This window comes from Pavona decussata, unplaced genomic scaffold (genome assembly GCF_977016875.1).
Source record: "Pavona decussata unplaced genomic scaffold, jaPavDecu1.1 SCAFFOLD_219, whole genome shotgun sequence".
Lineage (NCBI taxonomy): Eukaryota > Metazoa > Cnidaria > Anthozoa > Scleractinia > Agariciidae > Pavona > Pavona decussata.
Window position 1 is genome coordinate 70,423 of NW_028145624.1, and position 26,446 is coordinate 96,868.

General features: G+C 39.6%; 1 protein-coding gene across 5 annotated transcripts; it reads right to left on the bottom strand.

Annotated features, from left to right (window-relative positions):
* Positions 1–2,148: 2,148 nt before the first annotated feature.
* LOC146459361 (TNF receptor-associated factor 2-like) lies at positions 2,149–21,830 on the bottom strand. Of its 5 annotated transcripts, none has more exons than XM_085089548.1 (8): positions 21,095–21,830; positions 13,618–13,819; positions 11,764–11,821; positions 10,087–10,191; positions 9,282–9,446; positions 8,089–8,166; positions 6,347–6,436; positions 2,149–5,234 (listed from the first exon to the last, which is right to left on the bottom strand). In XM_085089548.1, the coding sequence occupies exons 2-8, from the start codon at positions 13,761–13,763 to the stop codon at positions 4,176–4,178; spliced, it is 1,701 nt and encodes a 566-aa protein (XP_084945674.1). In that variant the 5' UTR covers positions 13,764–13,819; positions 21,095–21,830; the 3' UTR covers positions 2,149–4,175. The 5 variants fall into 5 exon arrangements, with proteins under 5 accessions (XP_084945674.1, XP_084945673.1, XP_084945675.1 ...); XM_085089547.1 differs by having other exon boundaries at positions 21,083–21,830; XM_085089549.1 differs by lacking the exon at positions 21,095–21,830 and adding an exon at positions 20,757–20,832.
* Positions 21,831–26,446: the final 4,616 nt, after the last annotated feature.

The following is a 26,446-nucleotide window of genomic DNA, read 5'->3' on the forward strand; positions in this document are numbered from 1 at the left end:
TACGTGTGGCTTTAGTGATCAGTGGCATGTAACCCAAGCCAAATAGCATGTCTAGATAATCAGATGTTTGGTTATCTCTATTGTAATTTAAGAAGTTTATGTTTATGTCACCTAAAACAAAAACCTCTTTACCTTTATTGTTTAGATTACATAACTCCTCCTTAAGTGTATCATGAAAATTTGCGCAGTCTTTGGATGGGTGCCTATAAATACAACCGACAACTAAATACGTCTGCGCTCGCAGGCTATTCCTCTAGCGGACTCCCCTACCTTGTGGGTATATATAGAAAAAAGCCGTTGGAACTGAAACTCCACGAAATCGCCTCAAATCAACCTAGAAACGACACAGGACACAAAAGGAACTACAAACGAGTTCAGCTGCATGATAAATTTTTGGTAAAAAATCATTTCCTAATTTTGCCTTTAAATTCGATATTTTTTCCCCGTACAAACCCTTATAATTTCGCTATCTTGATCCTCGAAATAAGTGACGCTGATGTTTACGTTACAAAAGTCAACACAAATTATATAGCTTGGGCTACCTGTGCTATAACCAGGTATAATCATCCTTATACAAACAGGAACCGAAATAAAACAAACTTAGTCTAGGTGAACAAAAAAGCTATCGCGCCAACGCATATCGACTCGACGCTAGGATAGCAAGATTATTTCAGCAACTGATCTGCACTACAACCAGGTTTAATTTTTTTACATACAAACAGGAACCTAAATACAACACTAATGAGCTAATACGCCTGCAGTACGTTGCCATCAACCTGTCACCATGAAAACTGGTCGCAAGGCAAATTCTTCAGTTATTCAAACAAACCGTTGCATAACTTCATACGTTCATACCTGGGCCAAAAGCATCAGGGTGTATCCCATTTTCACGCCAGACTTTCAAGCCTTCACATCAGTCAACATTACTGAAACTGGAAGGAGCTAGCGGAGCCAAGAAGCGCGAGCGACAACGAACTGAAAAGTTTCCTGTTGAAGGACACAACGAGAGATCAGAGAAAGCCGAGACAACTTCATCGAGGCTCAACGCACAGCCATGGGCGATGATTATCCCCGCTACGTGCTATAGCTAATCATTTCCAGGTAAGGTCTTAGGTTCGACTCCTGATAGGAGTATGCCTGCGTCACTTTCTAGAATAATACATCATTCTCAATGTTTAAATTGTCAGCACATTGTAGATTTTGATTTAGTATCAAACCGGCACAGGTGATTCAGCACATATAACGAGCTCACTTCTTCCCTCTTTGATTTGAGTTGAAGTCTTGTCTTGGGGCTGCTGGCAGTCTTCTTGGATAACGACACAAACTGTTGCTAACAAACCAGTTAGGACGCGGAACAGGCCATTTTGAGTGACTAAATTCCAATCCGATCCTGATGACTGCGCGTGTACCCGTAACTCAAACGTCTCGTAAAATAAGCTCGATTAAATTATCTATATAATTGAATTAAGCCGAGTCACATACCCGGTTTTGGAAACATTTGTGACTGTTTTTGTTTAAAATCACATATGCATAAATATTAGAAGGGTAAGGACTCGGCTTAATGTTCGTTAATGTTAAATTCCCGCTGTTGGCCCCCGCTTCCAGTCAATGGCCCCGGTCAAACTGACACTTTGTTAACTTCCCCGCCCCTCGGGGTCAACGCGTTGTTGAATAAGCGTTAAATCACGGCTTTGGAGGCGTTACATCCCCGCTATGTCCCGGGGGTCGGGGGGTTGGGATTTCAATTGACTGGTGCATTATCCACTGAATACAACGGTGAATTTTGTTCTCACATTAGAAAGTTTTATTTCTGATACTGCATGTATCCTATGTCCGTTGTATGCCACGCAACTCACTTATCGGTATAGTAGTATATTGAACTTACAAGCACTGAAATAACTTACCAGCTGAATTACTCAATACTGGGTGTGTTTCTCGAAATACTGACCACATGTAGGAAGCATTTAACACAAGTGACGCTCACTGAAACGAAATCGAGATTTCGCTGTATAGAGTTGTGTTAAAAGGTGGCTTAATTTTGGAAGGGTCTTTGACAACCCGGCGCACTTTCCCAATAACAAGCCGCCCTTTTGACAGGAACATGCAAGAATGTTCAAAGACTGCTGATATCCATAAAAGAGACGTAAGTTCGTCAGCTTGATGATCTTTATTCTTTATATGTTTTCTACACAACATACACAAGGTCATCAACACTGAGCGAGATATAGCAGCAGAATACAAACCCCCTAAATCAACTACATTGGGAAAAGTTACTTATGCATAATGATTTCAGGTTATTATTTTTACCTAGCTATATGCCGAAGACTAGCTCGTCGTTCAACTAAACAAATGAAGGAAATAGTACATAAGTATATACATACTGTACACAGTACATACTGAATTCAAGCATTTGTCAGTTTACTATTTATAGTTAAATACCAAAGCGATTTACACAAACAACGTCTAGACTGATTGTAAAATTGCTAATGAGACTCTCCAAGGAAGAAAACTAGAATAAAAGTTAAATCAAACGCTTTGTTAAAATTCTCTAGTCACACGAAACTTAATTTTGCGAAGAAAGCTACTGGTATCCGAAGTGTTGACTCCCAAACTTAACAACAATAATCAGAGAAACAATTTCATTCTCCGAAGACGTCAACAACAGAAACGACGGCAACAAAAAAGTCAAAAGAAAAAAAAAACGTGCATTTTATAAAACAACCACGTGGAATGACCAAATTCAGAAATTTATCAAGAATGCAAGTGTAACACGGTGAACTTATCATCCTTCGCTTAAAAGACATCAATTGAAGAGGACTTCAACCACTTAGGTAGACGAGCCGGAATATAATTACGAAGTGGCTTATTCCAGTACGAACTTAATTTTCAAGTGACGTTTTCGTTGGATTACCGTCGCGGTTGTTCAATTTCCTAATCGGCCCTTTGCAACTAACGGTCACATGGACAGGTACAAATTCCACCTTGCTGGAACATACGAAACAGAGCGTCTTCGTCCAGTCATGCTTGAAATTCTTTGTTTTGGGTGTCCGTAAGTAGCTTTCTCTCCAACATGGTGGATTTTGTACCACGTGACCGTTAGCTGCAAAGGACCCATTTACGCTGGCAGCAGTATAAAACTTACAATACTGAATTTTCGTCATGATACAAAAAATTAATACTAATTTCGTTTTAGTAAATTATGACAATTTCCACTCAAAAAAGTTATCTAAAATAACTTCAACTGATCGCTCAGTACTTGGCTGGGTGTTAAGGTAGATCTAGTACAAAGTTTGCGGTAATAACCAGTGAGATTACCGGTTAATTAGTTGCCGACCGCCGACGGCAACTTTTTAGCGATTGGTTAACGCCAAAAAATAAAACAAGTTTTAATGCAATAATACGCAACGTGCAGTTGTTATATGCAGCACTCGCAGCAACGCAATTGCATAGAGGAAGAAATCGACTTATTTTCTTCGCCAATAAACGGACACGATGGTGTCTATGTCCCTGCCCTGACCAAAAATCGGTAGATTTGTTGAGGGAAGGTTTGAAGTTCTTGCGAAAACAATCACTTCTGTGATATCGGTTACCTTATTAAGGTGCCGTTTCTCGTCGCCTAGATCAGGCTTACAGTCTGTCACACTTTCCCGCCACTTTGGCCTTCGGTGTCATAGAAAACGGAGAAAGGCAAGGCCAGGTGGAGAGTGGAAACAGATGGAAAGAGCGTGGACTGAGCACTGCCACTTCACCTTACCTTCCGACTGAGTATAAACTGATCAGCGTCTGGTCCGAGTAAGGTAGCGTTGGACTTGCCACTCAAAGAGTGAATTATCTCTAGCTCTTTTCCTCCTCCTTTCCCTGGTCTTCACGCGTACGTAAAACCGCATATCACACACTAACCCGCTTTAGCCAGGTTGCAAAAACTATGTCCGCTATCTCGGCTTTCCTTACTTTTACGGGAAACGCGCTCTATAAGGACAAAAATTTCCCGAACGCCTACACAAATGACGAAATCCGCTTAACTAGAGTTACGATTTCTATATACGAGTTTAACCTTTCTGAAGATGACTACACTGTAACTGAAGAAGGAATGAACTCACTCATTTGCGTGTGGCTTTGGGGAGGTTTTTCTCCTTAGAGTACGGATCCTATAAAAGTAAGGAAAGCCGCCGTTCTTACAAGTCTGAAGTATCTACAATTATTTTGAGGAACATCGTGTCGTCACGCACATAGACGTGATTATTCAATTCAGTCAAGGAGCAGAACATGGGGCACCCACTGGCAATGTTGGTCTCTCTTCTCGGCCTCTGGAAGGATGAGCTGCTTGGATCGGGCCTGAAGGCGTCAATCACGTGTTCCACGTTATCTTGATCCATCAACATGAATGTGACCTTCTGTCTGAATGGCCAGCGGAGAAGCACGTCATATATACCGCGCATGACAACAAAGAACACTGAGATATGTGTTCCTCGCCCCATGCCATCTCCGTTCAGATAAATCCGTACGCACATTTTGTATCCATAGCGACCGGTGTAGAAGCATGGGCTGTAGAAGGACACCTGCTGACCACTGACGGCTTCGTTTCGTCTTCGTGCATATTCAGTGATCTTCCATATTAACTGGCCGTCATAGCTTGAAAACTCCTGCTGTCTAATGTATTCCTCTAAATCAGCTAGGGTAACATTTCTAAGAGCCAGAGTGTGCTCGATAGAATCGATCCTTCGCTCCAACCTCCTGACGGTCTCTAGTACAGTATCAATCTGCCGCCTAACGGTAGCCACATCTCTATTTGCCTGTTCTGTTGTGCGGTTATTCTCCACCAAAAGCACCTCGTGGTCAGCGGTCCTGTTTTCGACGTTAATAAGCCTTCGTGTAATCTCAGTGTTTTGTGCACTTCCGCCAGAATCACCAGTTCCTTGTCCTGATGGCATAGCAGCTGGGAAATTCCCTGAAGCCAGTTTTCTCTCTAGCGAGGTGATTCTTTCACTATGCTCTCGGCACTTCTCGCGTAAATCCCTGTTTTCCGCTGTACCGGTTTGCACTTGAGCGAGTATATCAGAAATAATAGCATCGTAGTTTGCGAACATGTTGGGGCTTCTGGACATCATTCTAGGATTGTGCATTAAAAGTGCCTCCATTTCGCGGCCCATTCGCAGCGCGCACTGCAGGACCAGGGTGGTGTGGAACGTGTTGGCTTGTTCCAGATGTTTTTTCTTTTCTGTGTGACTGAGAACCTGTCACAAAAAAGGAGAGTATTGACAACATATTCCACGTAACCTTAACGTTAAATTTAAACCGACCAAGCTAGCAATGAATAATGGATCAGAGAATTAACTCTGTAGTGTGTGTTACAGCGCTAAGTGAACCCATGAAATACCTGCGGCGTAAAGATGCCACGCGCGAAGGATGTCATTAGAGGCAATAACTTCTGGTTTTCAGTAGTGACATATGCCAAAGCTTAAGTATAAACGGCAGCACAGCTCAGTGCTTCATGTTCACGTTATCACAGGTCCAACATACATGAAGGCATATGCTTCCGCTTCCGCTAGCTCGTTTTCACTTGACGCAAAATCGTGTCCTTCCACAGACTCTTATACCTGTGCTTTTGTGCGCATTTCCTCTCCGTTATTTGATTTTTAGCATTTATTCTACCGTCCCAAATTTTTCTTCACATTTTCGAAAACTTAAAATTCCATGCTCTGTTCAGTCAATTTTCTATATTCGAAATTTTCGTATCAACAGAAATTCACCTCAAAATTTCGATGATCTACGCTCTGTATACAAACACTATGCTCTTGTTTTCAGATTGTTGTCGATGGTTCTAGATCACATGATCACTTTTTCCCGACACATAATATATCTGTAATTATTAAAAACTCTGTCATTGTATAATGCAATTCGAGCGATTTGATTGGCTTAGCGGCCATGGTATATGAGCCATTATACCATGCCCGAGAAATAGAGACCATTAAGTTGTCTCAGCAATCAGCAAAATCTAGCAATATTTCTTGATTGTTTTTAGTAAAACAATTATTCCACTCACGCTTGTTGGATATGAGATGATTATAGCGAACTCGGCGCTACGCGCCTCGTTGGCTATCTATCATCCGGCATATCCAACGCGTGCTCGCGGAATAATTGTTAATTATGTGCATAATTAATTTCATTCTCCGACTTTCCCGCATCTCCGGGCGCATCTCTCCGCGAGAGGTAATTTTTGCTTTCATTCAAGTGATCGTCCGATTATCCTTCAGAAAAAAAGAGGGACTACTCGCTGTCTACCTGTAATGTGCGGATCCTGTATACTTGTTACAAACGTTACTAACACAAAGCCCTTGGTCTATACCTCGGTTTTTGGGCAGCCAATCTGCGAGAAAGGACAAGGTCCTTGTACGCCATCACAATCTCCAACAACTGGATCCTGATGCTCCAGCAACTGTATAAGCAAGGAGACGAGTTAACTGAGAGAATAAGACCAGCGTCTACTATCCTTAAGTGCTTTGATAGCCCGTTTAATCTTATTAAAAACAATATAATATACCATAAACATGAAGTAGACCTGCACCCTTCAAAAGTTCTGTTTCTCATTGGACTCATTGTTGTTCGTTCTTTCGTCCTCTCTGCCTACCATGTAAGACTTTGCAAATGGTGCAGATCGCCCCTAAACATGAGTAAAATCGGGGTTTATCCTAGATTTCCTTCTAAGGGCCCATAAAGCCCCTCCTAAGATTTTGGAGGCCCTTCAACTTTTTTCAACCTCTCCGCACAGAACAAAGGAAATAATTAATGAGAAATTGATGATATAAAACTAACATTTTGAGATCTGGTCAGTTGCCTTGACGGCAGATTAAACTCGCTGGGCGGTGTATTTCAGAGGTGCAGCGAAATATGATTTCAAGATAAGCCAGGTTCGCAAAAGGTTTTTTAAAGTTGTCATAACTGTTTTGTTTTTGGAATATACATGTTGTCTTCCTTGGTGACATTTCTGCCCCAAGTTTGATGCACTTCAGCAAATTTAATTTCTTTATAATCTTTTGTTAGCACAAAGAGCACTGATTGGCCACACTCCTGATCGAATTGAACTTTGGAAATGTTGGTTTTGGAGGAGAGGGGAGAGCCAGAAAAGTCGAAGAACAACCTCTCAGCCCAAACGCAGCCGACATATGATCACCGAGTCCAAGACGCAAATCCGAGCCACATTGGAGGGAGGAAAGAGCTCTCACCACTGCGCCATCACTGTTCCCTTATATGCCAATGTATTTTTATTTTTATTCATAGCGATCCGCAATGCCACACTATAGAATAAACCCTGAAAATGTATACACGAGTGTATATTTAGACACTTGTACACTTTCAGACGCAGTATGGAAGGGTAAATTGAAGTTTCATAATAATTATTAATCACAAGAACAGGAAAGCCCTTATTCAATGGGAACTGAAGCTTGCATCCCAGCTGTCTTCCAGTATGTGCCGACAGAAATCCTTATTGAAACAGCATCTAGAGTAAATACATTCATGAAACTCTACAATCATGTTTTCCCTCTTCTTAGCGATGAACTTGGATTGTGTGGCATCCGAAAGCTTTCACTAAGTTTGCAACAGTTCATGTATCTCATTTATGTACCAACACAAATTTTTATATACTAAAAAGATGTTCTGAGAACAGAGCTTATCACGGGATTCAAACCCTGCCTTTAAGCTGATTGAAAAAAAAAAAAAAAAAAAAAAAAAAAACACTGTCAGTGGTGCCGGCTTACTTCACCCTACCACAGGACTATACGTTGCCAAAACATTTGGGCAATTTTAATAACAGATACCCCGGGCCTACAAATCTGGTTTAACGTAGGAATGCGGTGATGCAAAACCTAAAACCTAAAATGGAGCTAGTTCTGTTTATAAGTTATGGCATTTTTCACCGTTTACACCTGTAGTTTGACAGAACTGAATTAATAGGAAAACATGATTTTATCTTTGCTTTAATGAACTGATGCCCCTTAAAATCTGGTGAATGGATGATGTAGTTTGACAGAGCCGAATTAATCAAGGAAAGAAAGTTATTTGACGAGAAAAATATGGTTTTACACGTACCTTTGCTCGAGGAATGTCGTCTTTACTACACTTTTCACATTCAACTGGATATGCTGGGCACTCCATCTCATGGTGCAGCTACAAACAAACAAAGGTTATTTATTTACCATTTAGCGCAGTACGTGATTGCATTCAAAACCCGACATCACAGGGGGAGGGGGCATTACACCGACGTAAATAGCTGGCCATCTTCAACAAGTAAAAAAAAACCGTTGCGGCTCTGGGGACGAGAATGGACTAGCGGCTGCCACCTAGCTCCTGTGACGCAGGCTCAGTAGGGCTGAACGAGCAATATGTGCAAACAAAGGAAGATATCAGTATTCTTTGGTCAAGAAAAAATGAAGAAAACACGGAAACCAGTGCGGCCGATAAAGGTAAATAGGTGAACCGGAACCTTAAGTGGCAAAGCGAAACTTTCAGGACATCCGGGCGTAAATCTTACAAATGGTTAAAAGCTTAGTTACATCCGCTGACGGCTTTCAGCATATACCGAAAGTCGTTCGCGTCTCTGATAATTTCACGTAGTCGGCTTACGTACGCGAAATACAAGAGACGCGAACGATTTCGTACATGCTGAAAGACTTTCCAGAGAACTCCCATCCGCCTTCCTTACGAACCTTTGGTCGAGCATCGCGCACGTTCGTCCCAACGCAAAAAAGGATTGTATCACAGTCGCGGGAGTTCGATAACCTCAATGTCTGTTCAAATAGGCAAACTTCCAACAACTAGTTCAAAGTCTTTTCAAATAAAGGTTCTGCAATACAGCAAGGTGCGTAATGATATAATAAACAACACCAAGAAAACTTTCTATTCATTTCAATATGATCGAATCTGACTGGTCAAGGTGACCCGCGGCCAAAAGAAAGTTTGTCTGCATGGTCAAATTCACAATCAGGCCTTCCTTGGTAAAATTTGTACACTATGTCTGAAGAACTAGGGCAAATTTTGTACGCCAAAAATATTTTTATTTGTAGATTAATTAATCCCATAATGCCACATTCTTAATATAGAATAAATCCTGTGTACTTCATTATTAACTATATAAACAATTCCAACAGCATCGAGGCATCTGAACAACTGAGGAATGCCCTGGGAAAGTGCATTAAATGAGCAGCTTCACAGAAAACAAAACCAGCACAAATAATGACGTCTTCAGCTCAACAAGTTAACTTGCTGTTATTTGGAACACTTACTGTCATCTTGTTATGGTTGATTTTTCCCTTGCAGAATCCACAGTTTTCCAATCTACACACGCAATCCTTTTCCAAGTGCTCTGAAAGTTCATCTTTTTTTACCAACACGCCACACTCACGATGTACACAGGGAATTTTAAGAAACGTACAGCTGTTTGTGTGATTCTGTATTGTTCAAAAAGAACAGGCCCAGTTTAAACGTACAATTTTATACTAAGCAGTGTAACAATTCAAACTTAAGAGGATACTGGTACAGCTACATGTACTGCATGCATGCATTTATAAGCACTTTCCCATCGGGAAAGGTCTTTTCAAAGGTCATATTCCACAGGTCACAAGTACAGGTCACTGTTGTACTGGCACATAACCAAGAAGGTTAGCGTGTCCTAGGCATGAAAAGGCCTTTTAGTATGGGGCTAGGGCTAGGAGACCCTGTTTAGCATGTTTATATACAATTATCACAGTGACCTGTAGTTGCGACCCGATACCTTTAAAAGAAAGTTAACCTGCCGTTCTCAGCGACTACAAGTAACTCACAAATTTGTGCTGCACTCAGAAGGGTATAACTTCAATTTACTTCTTTTCTTTCTATATGTTGTAGTTCTGATTTTTCAAATTGAAAAAGTACAAAAGCCAATCTAAATTAAGAAACATTTTGAACCAAACATTACCAACAGTGCAAAGTGCAATTGTTACAATTGACTTGTATTTTTGTTGTTGTTGCTGCTGCTAATTAACCAATGTGCACCTTCGACCCAATGTAAAAAGTTACAACTGCCGTTGTCGTTTTTTAAGGCCAATTTACCTCCAAGTGTCTGACTTCACCATTCCATTTACATCCATCATCCATAAATGGACAGTGGACCACCAAGGATTGTACTTCACGTCGCATGAAATTATCAGGAAAAACCTAAAAATTAAGGATCAGAAAGATTGCTGATTATAGTTAAAATGATTACCGGTACATCTGGTAGAGTACTAAATTCAAAAATTAAAACAAACAAACAAATTATAAAACTTCACGACATCGCTTTTGTGTAAGTTTGGTAAAATTTATGTTACAAACACATGCTGTGATTTTGACTAATTGTTTCCCTGGGCACAGCACTAAGTTATTGATGTTTTTCTAAATAAATGATATCAGGATGGCAATTTTATTGTCAAACAGGCTATGATTTACTGATATAATTTGGTCGCATTGTATGGGCACTGGTGAGCACTTTAATAATAATGTGATTTCTCAACAAGCTATTGATTTTGTCCCTAAATACAGTAAAAACAAAATAAATATAAACAATCTGTATCAATTAGGACATGAAGAAAATAAATAAATCAGTAGTTTGAGACTTCCAAATTCCTTCAATTAGTCAGAGATGACGAATCGGCAGGCTTTCAATTTTTCATTTTCCCAAAAAGCATCTTTTTAGGCAATCTTTTTCATTTCATTTAGTTTCTTTTGTTTTATGCACTCGGTATATGTCCTGACATCTAGTTTGAAGGGTACGTCTGTCATTTCCAAGTCTAAGTTAAACTCTTCTCCCTATATAGCTATAAATCCATTGGATCTCTTGCAAGACCTGAGTGAAAAGATACTAATTTTATGAAAGGCATACAAAAATTCTGAAAGGCCTTGTCTTGACATTGAATATTAATGAACGATAAATATTAATCTAGACACTCAAGACCACAGTTAGGAACAGGCAAGGATCATGCAGATGAGAGTCTACGTCTGAGCAAGAATCATAAGACTTTTCCCATCAAATAAAACAACGATAACAATCAACATAGCACAGTGATTCGTAGCACAGCTTCACGTTATCAGCTACAGGACAATTACTACTAACCGTATTGCCTCATAGTAGGTACTTCACACAAGGCTTTTTTGAGTTCATTGAGGACATTGAGAATCGGTGCATTGGCAGCAATCAACGCATTAGCACATTGGCTTCAGCTAGTATAAGCTTTACAACGTTTAAGTTCTTCTAGCTTAATAACTGTCCACTCACTTCCAGGACAGTTTTGATTTTTTTTGTTTGTTTTAAATTATTTTACTTCTTATGTTATCTATGTTGTGGTTTATTTTTTTATTTATTTAATTTTTTTTTTTCGGTTTAAAAATTTTCAAACCTGAGTTTATTTTTTTTTTCCTTTCCATAATATGAAACAAAGGGAAATAAAAATCAAACTGGTTTGAAAATTGTTAAGCCAAAAAAATAATTGAACTACAAGCGATGTATAACGTGATTATTTTAGTGGTTTATGGGACCCTCTTCGTTAGTACTATTTCTGTTGTGATAGTTCTAGTCTTTAAGCAGATTTTAATTGTGGCTAGATTTCTATAAACTGCTTGATCTCCGCCTGACACTGTGGGAAGTAATCAGCTTCTTGATGTGGCATACATCAACTGCAGAAAATAGATATAATAGATTTAAATCACAACTTATTTTAGACAAAAAATAACATTTTTATTGCTACAGATTACCTCATTTGGAAGGAATTCTTCTTGGTCTTGCAAGCAAGTCATTTTAACTGTGCCATTTCTCAAAAGATAAAAAGAAGAGGGAAATCAAATCATCAAGATTTAATTTGAAGTGTGCGCTTATAACATGAAAAACAGCTACAATTAGTTACCACAACAGAAAATGATATATCAAATATGGGGTACAAATACTATCGGGTCATTGAACAAGGTTCAATATCTCTTGATTCACCCAATCCAATACACGGTGGAACCTTGTGCAAGTGGCAACGACTCTTCAAATCATGTCCAAGAATCCATTAAGGAGAGATCTACAGTAGTTATGGAAGTGGAAATAAATTTAGTTTTTGAGCCAATAGCTGGAAGCATCGCTTTAAGTTAGCTTTTAGATTAAAACTACATGATGTAACTGATTCTTGTTTCACTTAAAAAATTAAATCACAGCACAGTGGATCACGTCAATGATCTGGTGTGGTCATTAACTTCAGTTACAATTTTCAATACGGTTTCAGCAAGCTAACATCAAATGCTGTAAGTGTTTCCTTTCCCATTGCCATCTCCCTCTTGAATTAGTAAATTGATCAGTTAGTTACATTTTCGAAGAAAAGATTTATTGATAAACGAAAACATGGGAGGGCCTCTCCTTGCGGTTACTAGTTAATTCCAAGAGATCATATGATTTGGTTTTTTTTCTGACTGCCCAGAATACTACAATAATTGCCACTCTCACTCTAAAAGGTGTTTCATAAAGACATTCATATGAATTTTTATGCTGGTAATTTGGATGTAGAGGTATTTTACATGCAAAGGATGTAAATTTAAACTTAGAAAAGTGACCCTGGGCTGCCTGTGCTCTTTCCAGCAGTGTTCGTGTAGATTTAGTTTGTTCACTCAGGACCATATCAGGGGGATCGAATGGTCCCATTCAATTTAAAAGTACTCCCAAAATTTGGCTTTTGCTCGAATTGCTCCCATTAAATTACACTGGTGCTCGCTTGCTCGTGCTCGCAAAATTTTTGCAACTGCTCGCATGCTCGCATTCTCGTTAACATGTGCTCGATTGCTCGAAATTTCGTTAATCCTGCTTTGCAGTTATTTTTTACACATATATAAACGATAAATCAGTTACGATATTGTTAAAACAAAACGGTTGAAGTATCTTTACCTCTGGCTTCAGTCTTTCTTCAACAGTTCAGGCTGTAACTATTGTTCTGTTTTGGAGGTGTCTGCCAGATTATTAGCTATTACTTGGCGCAAAACAACGTATCCTATTAATAAAAGAGAGATTCCGGCCAGCGATTCAAAGCTTACGAAGTAATCGTAGTGCTCGCTGCTCGCCATCTGTATTTTCTTAAGTGCTCGCTGCTCGCAAGAAAAAATTGACAACTGCTTGTACTCGCAAAAATAAACAACTGCTCGCATGCTCGCAAATGCTCACAAAGACCATTCGATACCCCTCATATCATTTGGATAAAATCATGTAGGTCTACATCAAAGTAGACCTACATGGTAAAATCCTTGTACCAACCACTGATGCAAAGATGGTAAGATTCCACACATACAGCAACCCCATACATTAACTATGTATAAATGTTCTCAGTCAAACTCTATACGATCGCTGCTGTGTCAGGCGGGTGCAAGTCTAATTTATATATTTGAAAGTAGACGAGGAAATCACCCCCATAAAAGCTTTGGAATATGTCCAAACTTTACCTACCTTAAAAGACAACTTCTCTTCAATGACTGGCGTTCAAAATCATAAATGACACATTCCATAAATCTTAGTTGGCTTATGTGCAAACATTCAAGGCGCCACGGCTTAAGCTTAAAGTTAAACTTCAATGAAACTTTTCTTACTGAACTATATTTCCCAGACATGAACTGCAGTAGAAGTGCCCACATCCAGTCTGCATGGCATCTCGTAGCAGCAAACCACATGAATTGCACAAGTACTTTGTTCCAATACTTTCCAGGTCTGAACTGGATAAGCTATAACCAGGCATTTTAAGGACACGACCTAGATGACCTGACCTCGTGTACTGCTCCCTATGCTGCTGAACTGCGAAAAACTGAATGGTGTTAGGAGGACAAACTGTGAAGTAAGAAAATGAGTGATCTGGGTTTCACATAAATTATCCTTTCTTGTACATGTAACACCTGCGTTCTGTGGGAAATTTGGCAAACAAGGTCGGTTAGTACAAGTTCATACATGTTGCGTACTCTTAGGATCAGCAATGTCGAAATTAAAGCGTCTGTGCCTTTCAGCATTGCTGATCTGAGTAGTAGACACAGCCTGTTACATTCAGTTTGAATCTAGTGAATAATGTAGTTAGTCATGAGTCAGTGCGTTGAGTGATTAGGGTATCTGATCAATCCCAGTTGTTCAAAGAGCGGATAACTATCCAGCGGATAAGTCGCTGTCTGGAAGATAAAATGTATTAGTTGGGGTACATTTTATCTACTGGATGGCAACTTATCTGCTGGATTGAGTTATCGGCTCTTTGAACAACCGCGGCCAGGTGTACAGAAGGTTATTATGGGCCAAAGCCCTCTCTGGGATTTAGTTTTTGTCTTCGTCCTAAACCGTGCAAATGACATGGTGAACATTGTACCTTTTTGATTTCATGACCGACCTTGAAAATTACCAAGTTTCAGAACGTCTTTGTTACAAATAAAACTTTGTTACTAATTGTTAGTTTACTTTTGTTTTGTTATTTCTTGTAGTGCACAGATGCCACATAGAGTCCATTTTTAACTGGGTCAAGTTCACCATGAAGAACAAGGAATTTAATGACTTAAGTTACTTTCTTTTACTGGAATGTTTTAGGTCTTGTTTTTGTTAAGGCAGTTATCCTTTTTCTCAGTTTTATACATGGTCTCTTTTTTTCTTTTCTTTTCTTTCTTTTTTTTTTTCAATGAAAAGTGCTTAATGCTAATCGAAAGAAAGCTGCTGGTTTGTAATGAACTTTTTAACAGGTTTCCAAAGCTGTATTGGAGAGATGAAACTTAAGAAGTTTGGTCTACAAATTTCTCGTAAAATGTATTTGTTGCTAAATTAAAAATGCTAAATACAATTGGAAACTAGGACATCAGACAAGGATCTGCGCAATCCTACTTTTTAAATTTGCAAGATATTAAAAGGTTCTAGGCAGTCTCCCTTTTTGAATTTACAGGATATTTATAAGATCTAGGCAGTCTCCCTTTTTTAACTTATAAGGCAAGATATTTACAGGATTTGGCCAGTTTTCTTTATAAAATTTACATGATACTTACATGGTGGCCTTTGTTTCGTCTCGAAAATTTACAGGATCTTTATGAGAATTTACATGTTTCATGATCAGACATAGAATTTACATGATTTTTAAAGTATTGCTCCAAATCCTGTAAATGGGCAAAAACTACGAAAATTTGAATTTACAGTACCTTTTTGATAATTTAAATGATATTTACACGTTTTTTTTTTTTTTTTTTTTTTTTTTACATTGAAGTAAAGTGCTCATTTTTTAAGTGCAACCTCGTTCCCGCCCTGGGAACGAGGTTGCACACAGAAGCTTCAATCCTTAAATACAGTATCACCTTTGATTTGAAGACAGGATCCCTTATGTAATACTCAGAACTGATGTCACTCACTGAATAATACATCATTCTCACTATACTGATTGCTTACGTTTGAATTACCATTTATTTGTACATCCCGCGTGAACGCCTATACACGTCTTGTGATTTTTAAAACAGGTGTAGTCTAGCTAGCCTCCTACGTAGACCCTCTTTGAACTCGTCACGCATTCATTCCTCACCCACGAACTTCTGTGCAGGAGGCTATAGTCTAGCCAAATAGATCCAGCATGTATGGTCGAACATATAGCACGTCATAAAACTGAAGATGTACATTTTGCAGTATCGCTTTATATAATTGTTTTCCGTTCAAAGTAGCAAATTATTCAGGCATATGCATCGATTGTAAAAATTATAGAATTGAGTTTGAGTTAAACTAGGTTTTCAGAAATTCATTAATAATTCATAAGCCCATTGACCTATCAAATGGTCGACGGATAAAGCATCACGTGCAGTGGTTTTAAAACCCAATAAAATCTCCTCCTTATTAGTATGCGTTGTTTAATGTTTTTCTCGTATGTCAATTTCCAACGTTCACAAAAGCATCAGTGTTATGAACTCTCCTGAGACACCCTTTTCCAGGAATGTTTTTGAAGCCGTTCAAAAAACTCGGCTGTGCCTCGTGGTTTTAAAACCCGACAAAACACTGCTGCTCGTGTTTTAAACGTTACATCAGTAATTACTTTTGTAACTTCCGTTAACCAGTTAACCTTATCATGCCCTTATTACCACTTGATATGGCGTCATTACTTTGCGTTACGGACCTCCCAGGAGACATCTTAAAACGCACTATATATCCTTCAAGTCTCGCTGTCATAGCCTTTATACTTGCAACGTTATGGCGGAGCGGGAGGGGAGGTGGTGGATTAACCGACCGCCCCTGTACCAGAAAAAAAAACAAAGTTTGGTCTAGATAGGATTAACCCTTTGGATACTAACCGCGCATATTTGCGTTGAAAACACTGTTCTTGCTTTTATGATTTTCTTCTTGTCATGATAATGTGTGAATGGCATCTCCGGCAACCGGTGTACCATCATCACAGCCATTACAAACCGACTACACCTCTCGATTTTCGCTGTATATCACCGTTCATTTGGCAACAAAGCCCAAAATTCCAATTTTCCGGCCAAAGAATAACACCATAAATTACACTTCTTGAAGAAATTCATCAGGCTAGTGAAGATAAACAGCCAATTTAAATGTTCTTAAATCATAGCCAGTCTTAACGTCTTATTGATGCTGACAGAATTAAGGAAAGCATATGTATTAGATCGAACACTCTTACTATGAACAGGGACGAGGTAGCCTATCAGCTTTCTCCCATATGGACACAAGTGATCTCCACCCCCAAACCAGGGGGGAGGGGGCGTCTACAGAGTAACTTTGCGCATTTATCGAAAATAATTAACACCGTCAGAAGCTTATTTAAGGCTTTTGACACTTTTCATATTTTTCAAGTTTTGATAAAGATGGCTGACAGTCATCGAAACTGTCAGCATAAATAAGACGTTAAGACTGGCTATGATTTAAGAACATTTAAATCGATAAATTACACTTATTTATCGCCAATTTTTAATCCATTTTTTTACCGTTTCCTGTATATGTATATAGAGAGGAAAACAGCGAATCTGAAAACCCACTGGAATCGTGATGAAACGGCCAAAATACACCACACGAACACTGACCGAGGTATCAATGAGGCAAGGTAAGACATTTTTGTTCAATTCATGCACTTTATTTTCGACTCCTAAACACGTTCGTAAATTCCCATACAAACGTTAACCTTTCAGTCATAATTTACCCCATTGCGTAACTCATCGTGACACTCAAATTACAACGTGACATTAATGGGTCAATCAAAGGCCTTAGAAACGCTCAAAGGACTTGGGCTACCTGTGCTCGAACAAACAACAACTGTCATGTGGACCACGTGACAATATAGCCTAAGCCCAAAGTTTCTTAAGAATGCACATTTCTTTTAACAATAACTGCCAAAATTCCCGCGCGGTGGTTGGCTCATAACTATTGTCTATAAGAGTACAAACAATAATCAATGGCTCCTGTAAGCCAACTTGTTAATACAGAAGTGAATAGTGTTGTATAGCGGTACTCGCATCAAACTATACGCCACAAGAATTCATGGACGCCATGCCGCATTGCAGGAATGCATTATGTATAACGTTATTTGCTAAACGCGCAAAACAATTAAATTACGCACGCACTCTGATGCTTTTCGATACGCGAAGCAACGCAAAGGTGGACGTGTACGATCTTTTGGTGGTTTCATGCGGTTGCCAATCGACAAAAACGTCCACTTTTTCTTCCAAGAACTTCCGTATTTTTTCCTCACGTAGTGTTGTTGCCAAATGAAACTTGATATGAGTGAACAATTTTGGTTGCCTAGCACGTGACCTCAATCTTGCTGTTTTCAGTATGGTAATATTCCTTTCTACGTTCAAGCGACGGCTTCTGTCAGCGTTTTACAACATCGGAAGAAGCTTACAATTTTGCTAAAGTTGCTATTTTGGCTTTATCCAGGTGAACGTAAATATAGAAATGCGTCAAGCGTTGCGATGATTGTCGCTATGCATTAGCAAATTTTCAGTATTTACATTTGTTGTGGTGAATCGATCATATCGCTTACATTGGACCCCGAATGAAATTTATTGCGAAGCTTAAGTTTTAGTTTCCTATTTTATCCTTAGCCTTTCACCCACGGAATTGCCTTGAATCTTTAAAGTTAATTGAATGTTTACATTATGCTGCGCAGAAAGAAATGCGGCAAGAGTTGTGTTCGGCTGTATGTAAATTCAGTGTTGACTTCCTGATCTTATCGATTCCGTTTGACACCGAATGGAGATTTATCGCACTGTGGAATTTCCTATTCTTTTATTCACGTCGTTTCCTCGGGTTTTTTTTTTTTTTTTTTTTTTTTTTTGCGTTAGATGGGAGCAGTTCCGCCTATTGAAGTCCCGCCTCTCACGCTCTTTTGACTCGTCACGCAATCTCTCCTCCCAAACGACACGAGCCAAAAGAGCGTCTGTGAGGGAGGCTAAACGAAGTCGAACTTTTGGAAAATATCTGTCCTGAAAGGAAAGTTGCCCCTCAGTTTCGGCAAATGGAATTAGTTAGCAGACAACACACCTACTAGCCGTTTTCTTTTAAAGGGAACCTCTGCTCCGAAAACAAATGGGCGGTAAATCGTTGAAAATAGTGTCTAAATTTTAAATTTTAGTTTAAGAAGTAGAAATAACACTCAAGTGTGCTTAAAATTTGATGATTTTTGCCTATTTTTGCTTTTAAATTTCCCAGGCGCAGCCATCTTGGATTTCATGACGTCATTAATCATATCTAATTGTAAGCACACTTGAATGCTATTTCTACTTCTAAAACTAAAATTTAGAATTTAGACACTATTTCCAACAATTTACAGTCCATTTGTTTTCGGAGCAGAGGTTCCCTTTAATTTTGCGACCTTGTTTTTTGTCCCGTAATGGCGGCTGATGGTGACTACATGCGCTGTACGTAGACGAATAAAAAAATTATGATTCTGATTAAATTATGATTAAATTAATATGAAGTTTACGGCTGAACGATCGAGCGAACGACAATTGCCCCACATAAATGATAACTCGTTCATTGCGCATGCACGCATTTCCGAGGTTAAAAATGACGTCAGATGTAGCTCGCGCGCTTTCTTACTGGAAATTAAAGCCAATTCCGCTCGTACTTTTTCCATGTTATTGTAAAAAGCAAATCAACGGTAGTTTTTTATGGTCTATACTCTTATAGACCATAGAATGACGCCATAAAATGTCCAAAACTTGGCAGTGGCAGTGTATCAGTGCCTACTAATACAGGGATATTGCGCGGTTTAAAACTATGTGGAGAAAGCAGAACTTAGGAAGTGCTCTTGGTATCTAAAGAAAATTGGGGGGAACCATGCATTGTTCAGAGATAATAAAGCTTCATTATGAAAAAAAAAAAAAAACGCCATAAAATGCTTTGTATTTTATTGCTTTTTTTGATAATTGTTGCTTAATTATCTCTTAAAAATGCGTGGTTACCCCCAATCTTCTTTTTGGATTCCAGTAGCCCTTGCTAACATCTGCTAACATCTGCTAACATCTTGCTAACATAGCCATAAACCGAGCAAAAATTTATTGCCAAAAATGTATTGAAAAAAAGCGGGTGTCAAAGGGTTAAAGAGGTCAATTCGTGGGCGGAAAATTTAAGCCCGCTTACGGTAACTTTACCCTATTTCACGCAATAACCGCGCCGAGTTTCTTTGAACTTGAGAGCAAGCAGAATTTCAAACAGTGACTTCTATTGCCACCCCAGAATGAGCGCGTGGGCTGTAAAGTTCTTCACGGAACATAATTATGCTTCGTGCTGTCTTCGTCCCCACGTCCGATCCCACATGCACGAAAGAGCTGTTGCTCGTTGCCGATCCTACAATAACTACCAATAACTACAGGGAGTTTTTAAAACATTCTGCTCTCCACGTATACTGATTCAGCCCTGCTGATTAAGGCCGCTTTATTCGCCTTGCAAGATTTATACAGTAAGGCGGGCCGGAAATCTTGAATCACGTTTCCTGGCATGATATCATGGATTCACGATAATTGCCATTCTAACAAAAGTATTCTTATTTGCCAGTCCGAAACTCTGTTTAGAAGTCGAAACAATCGCTGACTGAACTGCACACTTGTATATCTTTCGTCTACCTCACACTTTGATACTACTGGCACGAAAAATATAATTAAATATATGTACCTCTTACTAACCGAATTCGTAGCCTCCCACGCAGACGTTCTTAGGGGTTGGTCACGCGTTCCTGCCCACGTGGGGCAGGAACGCGTGACGAACCCCTAAAAACGTCTGCGTGGGAGGCTACCGAATTCGAGGTCCGTACTAAAAGTTTTGGACAGTTTTTTTCCCGTTGATTTACGGCCCAAGCGCGGGCCATAAAACAACGGGAAAAAACGAGGATCCGTAACTTACAGTACGAACCGAGAAAACAAATTTAGAAAAAAAATATTTGTTAAATCTCTGAAGTTAATCGGGCGCGCGGGAAAGGAAACTAGTTGAAGTTTAGCGGTCGTACTGAACTTGATACACTGTTGATACGGCCCGGCACAAAATTGACCAATCTCACCGCGCGTTCTTACTGAGAGGTATAATAATTTTATGTATGGAAAGTCTACCGAAGCTTTTTAGTTAACATAAATGAAATCGCTCATCACTAATCAGCCATTTTAGACGAAATATGCTGATTCACCTAAAATATTACTGAAATTCCGGAAATAGAGAAATGTCTAATTTCAGTCAGTCATAAACAATACCGCAAAGGAAAGTTAATACGACAAAGCAGACTTACCACTTTAAAATGTGACAACGACAGAAACTCCCTGTAAAATATTAAAGTGAAATAGCGTGCGGTAGTGGACATTTACAATTTAAACTACGTAAGCTTGCAAATATGAAATTTCCGTTTCGTCGAAATTCCGGTTGCGTCAACAACTCCCTTTGATACAATACGGACTCCCGCTGCGCTGATTAAAATCACTGGTACATGATTACTGATCGAATTGGACTCCACTCAGCCCCATTACTACTATTACTATTATAAAGTCATGCTAACTACAGATATCAAGGCACAATCAAGAAATAGTATATTCTTGATTCTTCGTAAATGCACAAAACTTAGTTTCTTACCTCGGTCAATATGATCACGATCACCACGCTATTTTGGGATGTAGAAATGGAAATTGTTGCTCAGTTACTTTCGTTCCTGACAAGAGAATACACTGGAAAAACTTGTTTGGCCATTCTGTTGAGGTTTTCTCTGTTTTTCACAATCCATAGAAGCATGCCTGCATGCCTGAGATTTCACTCCAGTTAAACTTGAGAAAACCGGCAGCACAAGTACACCATTTCTTAAATCATGTAGAGCAAAATTTGCGCAATAGGGCGGTTGGGATATCACTTTAGTCTGTCACAACCCCGTGTAAATCAACTCATCACGTACAGAGCGAGATTGTTTCGCAGCTTTGATATTCCTTTTCACAATGTGAACAGCGCCACTCTGTTCCCGGTTTTTGTTCCATTTTGAGTGTATAAAATGCCATTTATCTCTGTCTGGCGTCGTCGCCGTATTGCCTGAAACCTGTCACTGGAAACGGTCAGCTTTGAAAGAAAATGTAGGTTCGTAGACGCTGGAGAACAATACCTAAGTTGATTGCTTTGAGAAGCAGTTTCAGGGGAATCCCCGATCGATTACGAAAGTGAGCTATATTTACAGAACGAAGGAGGGGGCTAATGATCACAGGGCTTTCAATTTTAAATTACAACAGATGTCCGTGAGACTACAAATACAGGTCGGCTCTCCTCTCTTTCCCCCAACTCAGCCTTAGCAGAAAAAAATCTTCTTACGATAAATTATCCTCTTGTTACAACATAAAAGTTGACGTGATACATAAGTTGTTGCCTCCCCCGTCTATCTGCGACTTTTTTCCCCGTAATCAGATAATAAGTGACCATTGAAACGTCACTGCCAAGTTTCAATAGTTTGACGTTCCATCGGCGATGTTTCCGGTATTTCCAGTATAGTCACTGTATAAGGTTAAGGAGTCACATCCTCCAAACGCTGGAGTGGTCGTTAACATAATGACACGTTACTATTTTCTTTGTTTTTGGGTGCTTGACGAAAAGTGAAAAATTCCATTTTCTTGTATTTCGGTTTAGACAATTGCCTCTTTATCTACTAGGAACCTATAATTCCCTCATGATTATAATAGGTGAACAGGGGTGAAAATCATTGTAGATAGAATACAACTACTTGAATTCATAAGAAAATGATGTAAATGGCTGCAGACCTCTACCAAATATTTTGCTGACAAGCCAAATTAAGAGGAGAAAGGAAACATGCACCACTGGCACAAATTTCCAACGTACCTCCCAAGCTCTCTAAATTTCTACTCCGTCTGAGGGTCGAACCTCAGTGCCGCTATGTCAATGCATAATCCACCCAGAGAAGGTAGGCAACTATAATCTTCTAATAAAAAGGGAAAATTCACTTACTGTGGCAGTCGCGCCGGCGGTCAGGGTTTTACAATTCCGTTTACTTCCAACTACGTCAACTATGCGCAGTTTCTTGATAAATGCCTATAATCAGTCGTGATTTAATCCTTTAAATAGTTGACCTCTGCGCTTTTAAACTTCCAAGCCATGTTCCTTTTGAAGTTTTTAATTGAAATACGCCTCATCTTTTGTCTCATTGGTGTCATTTAGGTGCTGTTTAGTTAAGGCAGTGATACTTGGAAGACAAACACACTCTGATCACTTTTAGCCGGCTTCCTACAACATTCAAACAAGATTCAGCAAGTGACCTGAGTGAGTCTCTGCTCCATTCCCCTCTCTGCCCGACAGGTCCTTTCAGAGCTCAGGGGCCCGTTTCTCTGAAGTTGCGTCATCCTGATCTGGGTTTCATGATCAGTCATGGTTCCTCATATTTCTTTTCCGCATTTTTTTCTTGAGTGATGTTTCACTTAAGCTGGACGTCTTGACTGTATTGCAAACGGGGTTGATAACTTGTTTTGCCTGTGTTGTTTCACCTATATCTTGTCAGTTGGAACAGATCTGAATATTCAGCATGCCGCCTTCCGTCTACATAAACTTAGCTTTCACTTTCATTTCTCTGTCTCTAACTCGTAATCCCTTCAGGGAAGTTGTCTCCTCCATCCCTCTACTTCTTCATTCACATAGGGGCCACAAGTGAGATGCTCCGCAAAGTCTGAAATAAACTGTTGTCCGTTGTCACTTCTTCCCGTCGATGGTGGACCATGGGTCGTGAAGATATTCATATATCTTATAGAAAATTGTTTAGCGTATGATTTTGATCTCGTAATATCCATGAAAAAAAAATGCACTTCGACCAGCAGCGTCACCTGACCAACGTGAAATCCAGCATTTAATGAAAATTCCCCGCAAATGCCCCGCTATGTCCCGGCCGGAGGGTGGGGGGGGGGGGGGGGTGCGGGGGTTTAAGGTGTAGTTCCGGTAACTTAATTACCGGACCCGTCGCAGGTATTTTTTTTTTCTCATCCGCTTGCTACCAATTTTGCTGCAAGTTTGTGAAGTCATTAGATATATACTGAATCTTTCAATTACAGACATTGTGTACAATTTAGGTTTTTGGATCCGAAATTTGCAACCGCTTTCTACGGAATCACTGTCCCAGCTAATAAAATTAGACTTTTGTACCAGCCAGGCGCGTATATATACGCCTCTTGACTTAATTTGAACTAAGTGGCGATTTTCCAGCTCATACATCTTGTGTATTATAGAAGTCCGAATTATCCAGGGTGACTGAATTTGTAGGAACGGCGTTCATGTCAAGAAAGAGAACGAAACTTGTAGCGAAAACGTCAAGAAACAAACGTTTCAATGAGCAAAACAATGGCACTCAGCACATGAGTTAAAAAATTTTGGTACATCAACATGAAATGACCGAATCCAAGGCTTTATGCGTGGAGAACGTGACGACAAGACGCTCATCGGAAACAATGCTAGCCAGGTGTAGCGAGAATCGTCATCTGCACCTGACCGAAACCCAGATGAAAGTCGAAGAAAGAGTCTTGGAGATTTTTGTAAGTTGTCGCACTTTATCTATTGTTCAGGTCGTAAGCGTCGGTTTTCTCAGGACAACTGGTAGGCTTCCGGAAACAATAACCCGGAATAAAATATTAAGTGAGTTTCCACTACTCTGAGTGAAGTCAGCATCACGTGGGTGACAAATTAAAACAATTTATACAATGATCTACAGACAACAATTTAATAGTTAGCCTTAAGACTACGTTACAAGGATATTTCAGTGCATACTGAATAAAAATAAACGACAATTTTCACCCTGATTCAAATATTACTTCGAAAGTGAAACTGAAACCAGAAATATGTTGACCAGTGTCGAAAATATTTCAAAACATTATCAGTCTTAAAACGTACGTTCAGTTCATGTCTGTATTATTAACAATGACTTGCAGTAATTGTACTCACAATAATTCTGTCCTTGGGGAAGACAACAATGTGATATAAGCACTGGTAACGGAACGAGCAGAAAAAGCGCGCAAACCTGAACAGAGAAGTAAGCGTACCGAAAACGGAAGCAGCAAAACAAAGCGGGCGGGAAAATTTTGATTGTTTTCTCCACTCGCGCGATTCTTCCACCTTGTGGGTGAATGTCTTTATTAGTCATGCCATAATCTGACAGCGGGGAATCGGCAGCGCCATAGATATATTAGTCCTTTCAGTAACGAGTGTCAGTAGCCTTTGAGTTTGTCACTGTTTACCATTATGCAAGGGAATCGAAGCATTTTCAACACACATACAGTAAAGCGCCAAAACAAATACCTTCCTATTTCAAAATGCACCGTAAAAATTTAACTAACAGCTATGAGTTTAACAACAATTAGTTATAATATTTAAAACTGAGACATACCTTGAATGGTCCGATGTTTGAGTTAGCATGAATAATTGTCCGCTTTCATCATTTTCCTTTTCTAAGAAACACATGCATAAAGCATGTAGTGATGCACCCCCTCCCCTCCCCTCAGGCCAAATTGATAAAGATCATGATCAATTTCGCACCAGTTGCCGGACACACGCGCAGCCGCTGCTAGTAAGACATTGTTGTTTTTTTTTTTTGTTATCCCTTAGTTTGGTGATAATCATTGTATTAGTTTTCGTCAGTGGTCTTCTGTTTTCAGTATTTACAAGTGGTTGATTGCGAACTGGTCAGAATGAAGACCCATGTTTTGTCCTTGGGTTTGCCTAGACTTTCTCAAAGTCCGTTTTCGTGAGAGTCCGACCTCCTCGCTCGTCGGTCACTCTTTCGGCGTGTAAGAGGAAGACGACTTGAAGCAAGTCCGAGGTTTGCCGTTTGCTTTCTCATCAGTATTCTATTTGCTAACTGTCGGTTCTGACACAATTTCTCTGTTGTCCACCTTGACAGCTGATCCCAGTATCAAGGGAAACACCTTTATCCGAATAGGAATAAGGTGTGAAAAAATGAGTCGGTAATTAATATGGAAAAGGCCTTTCAGAGTCAGTTTCTCGCCAGATCAGGCGACGTGGTGCGTCACCACCTGTTCCTATATCCGTTTTAATATAACGAACAGACATTAAACAAAGGCAACACTTCATTGGAGAGTAGGAAGCGAAGGAATGATATTTTAAAAGACGTTTAGTTATTAAAATTACAAGCTTTCATTGCTTACTTCTCGACTGCATTCAATGGACATTTGCTTGACGCTTTGCAGTCATCATATTGATTGGAACATAGTCCCGTCCCATTCACTCATTCGATTCGTTTATTGATTTATGGCACGATGAGAAGAGGAATGATTGTCAGTTAACTAGCGTTGCCAGGGGCGGATCCCGAAAATCCAGAAAGAGGGGGCCGAAGAAATTGTTGTGACAGCGCACCCCAACCAGTGTAAAATTCACATTCGTGGAGATTCTGCTTTTAATACAGCATTCGGGGAGCATTCGAGGATTTTCAATTTTCTAAACAACTGATTGCATAATGCCACTCGAAATACGGTTACAGAAACAGAAACTTTTTTGAAGATATAAGAAAAAAAGGATGCCTTAGAAAGGAACATGGAAATATTCCATTCAGGATCGATTTGAACATTTAATGCTCAGACCTTCGATTAATATTTCCGCAGAAGGAAGCATTGTTAAACAAATGTGTTCCCAGACCGTACCAGACAATTCGGTATCATCATACCTTTTAATAACTGTGTCATTATTATCTTGTCGTATTCAGACATTACGCTTATAAATCAAACATTTCGAATGACGGCTTTGTTCTCACTGCACATGCTGAACTGTGTATTATCTTGCAATATTTACTCCCAGAACTGGTAGAAACGGCCTTCATGGACTGGAAAATTGAACGTCATGTGCTCACGTTCTCCACAAAACCTTGAACGTGGTCATTTCCGACGTTGCCGTTTGGCCGAAGACGGCGACAAAATCTACAAAAATTTGTAATTCACGTTCACA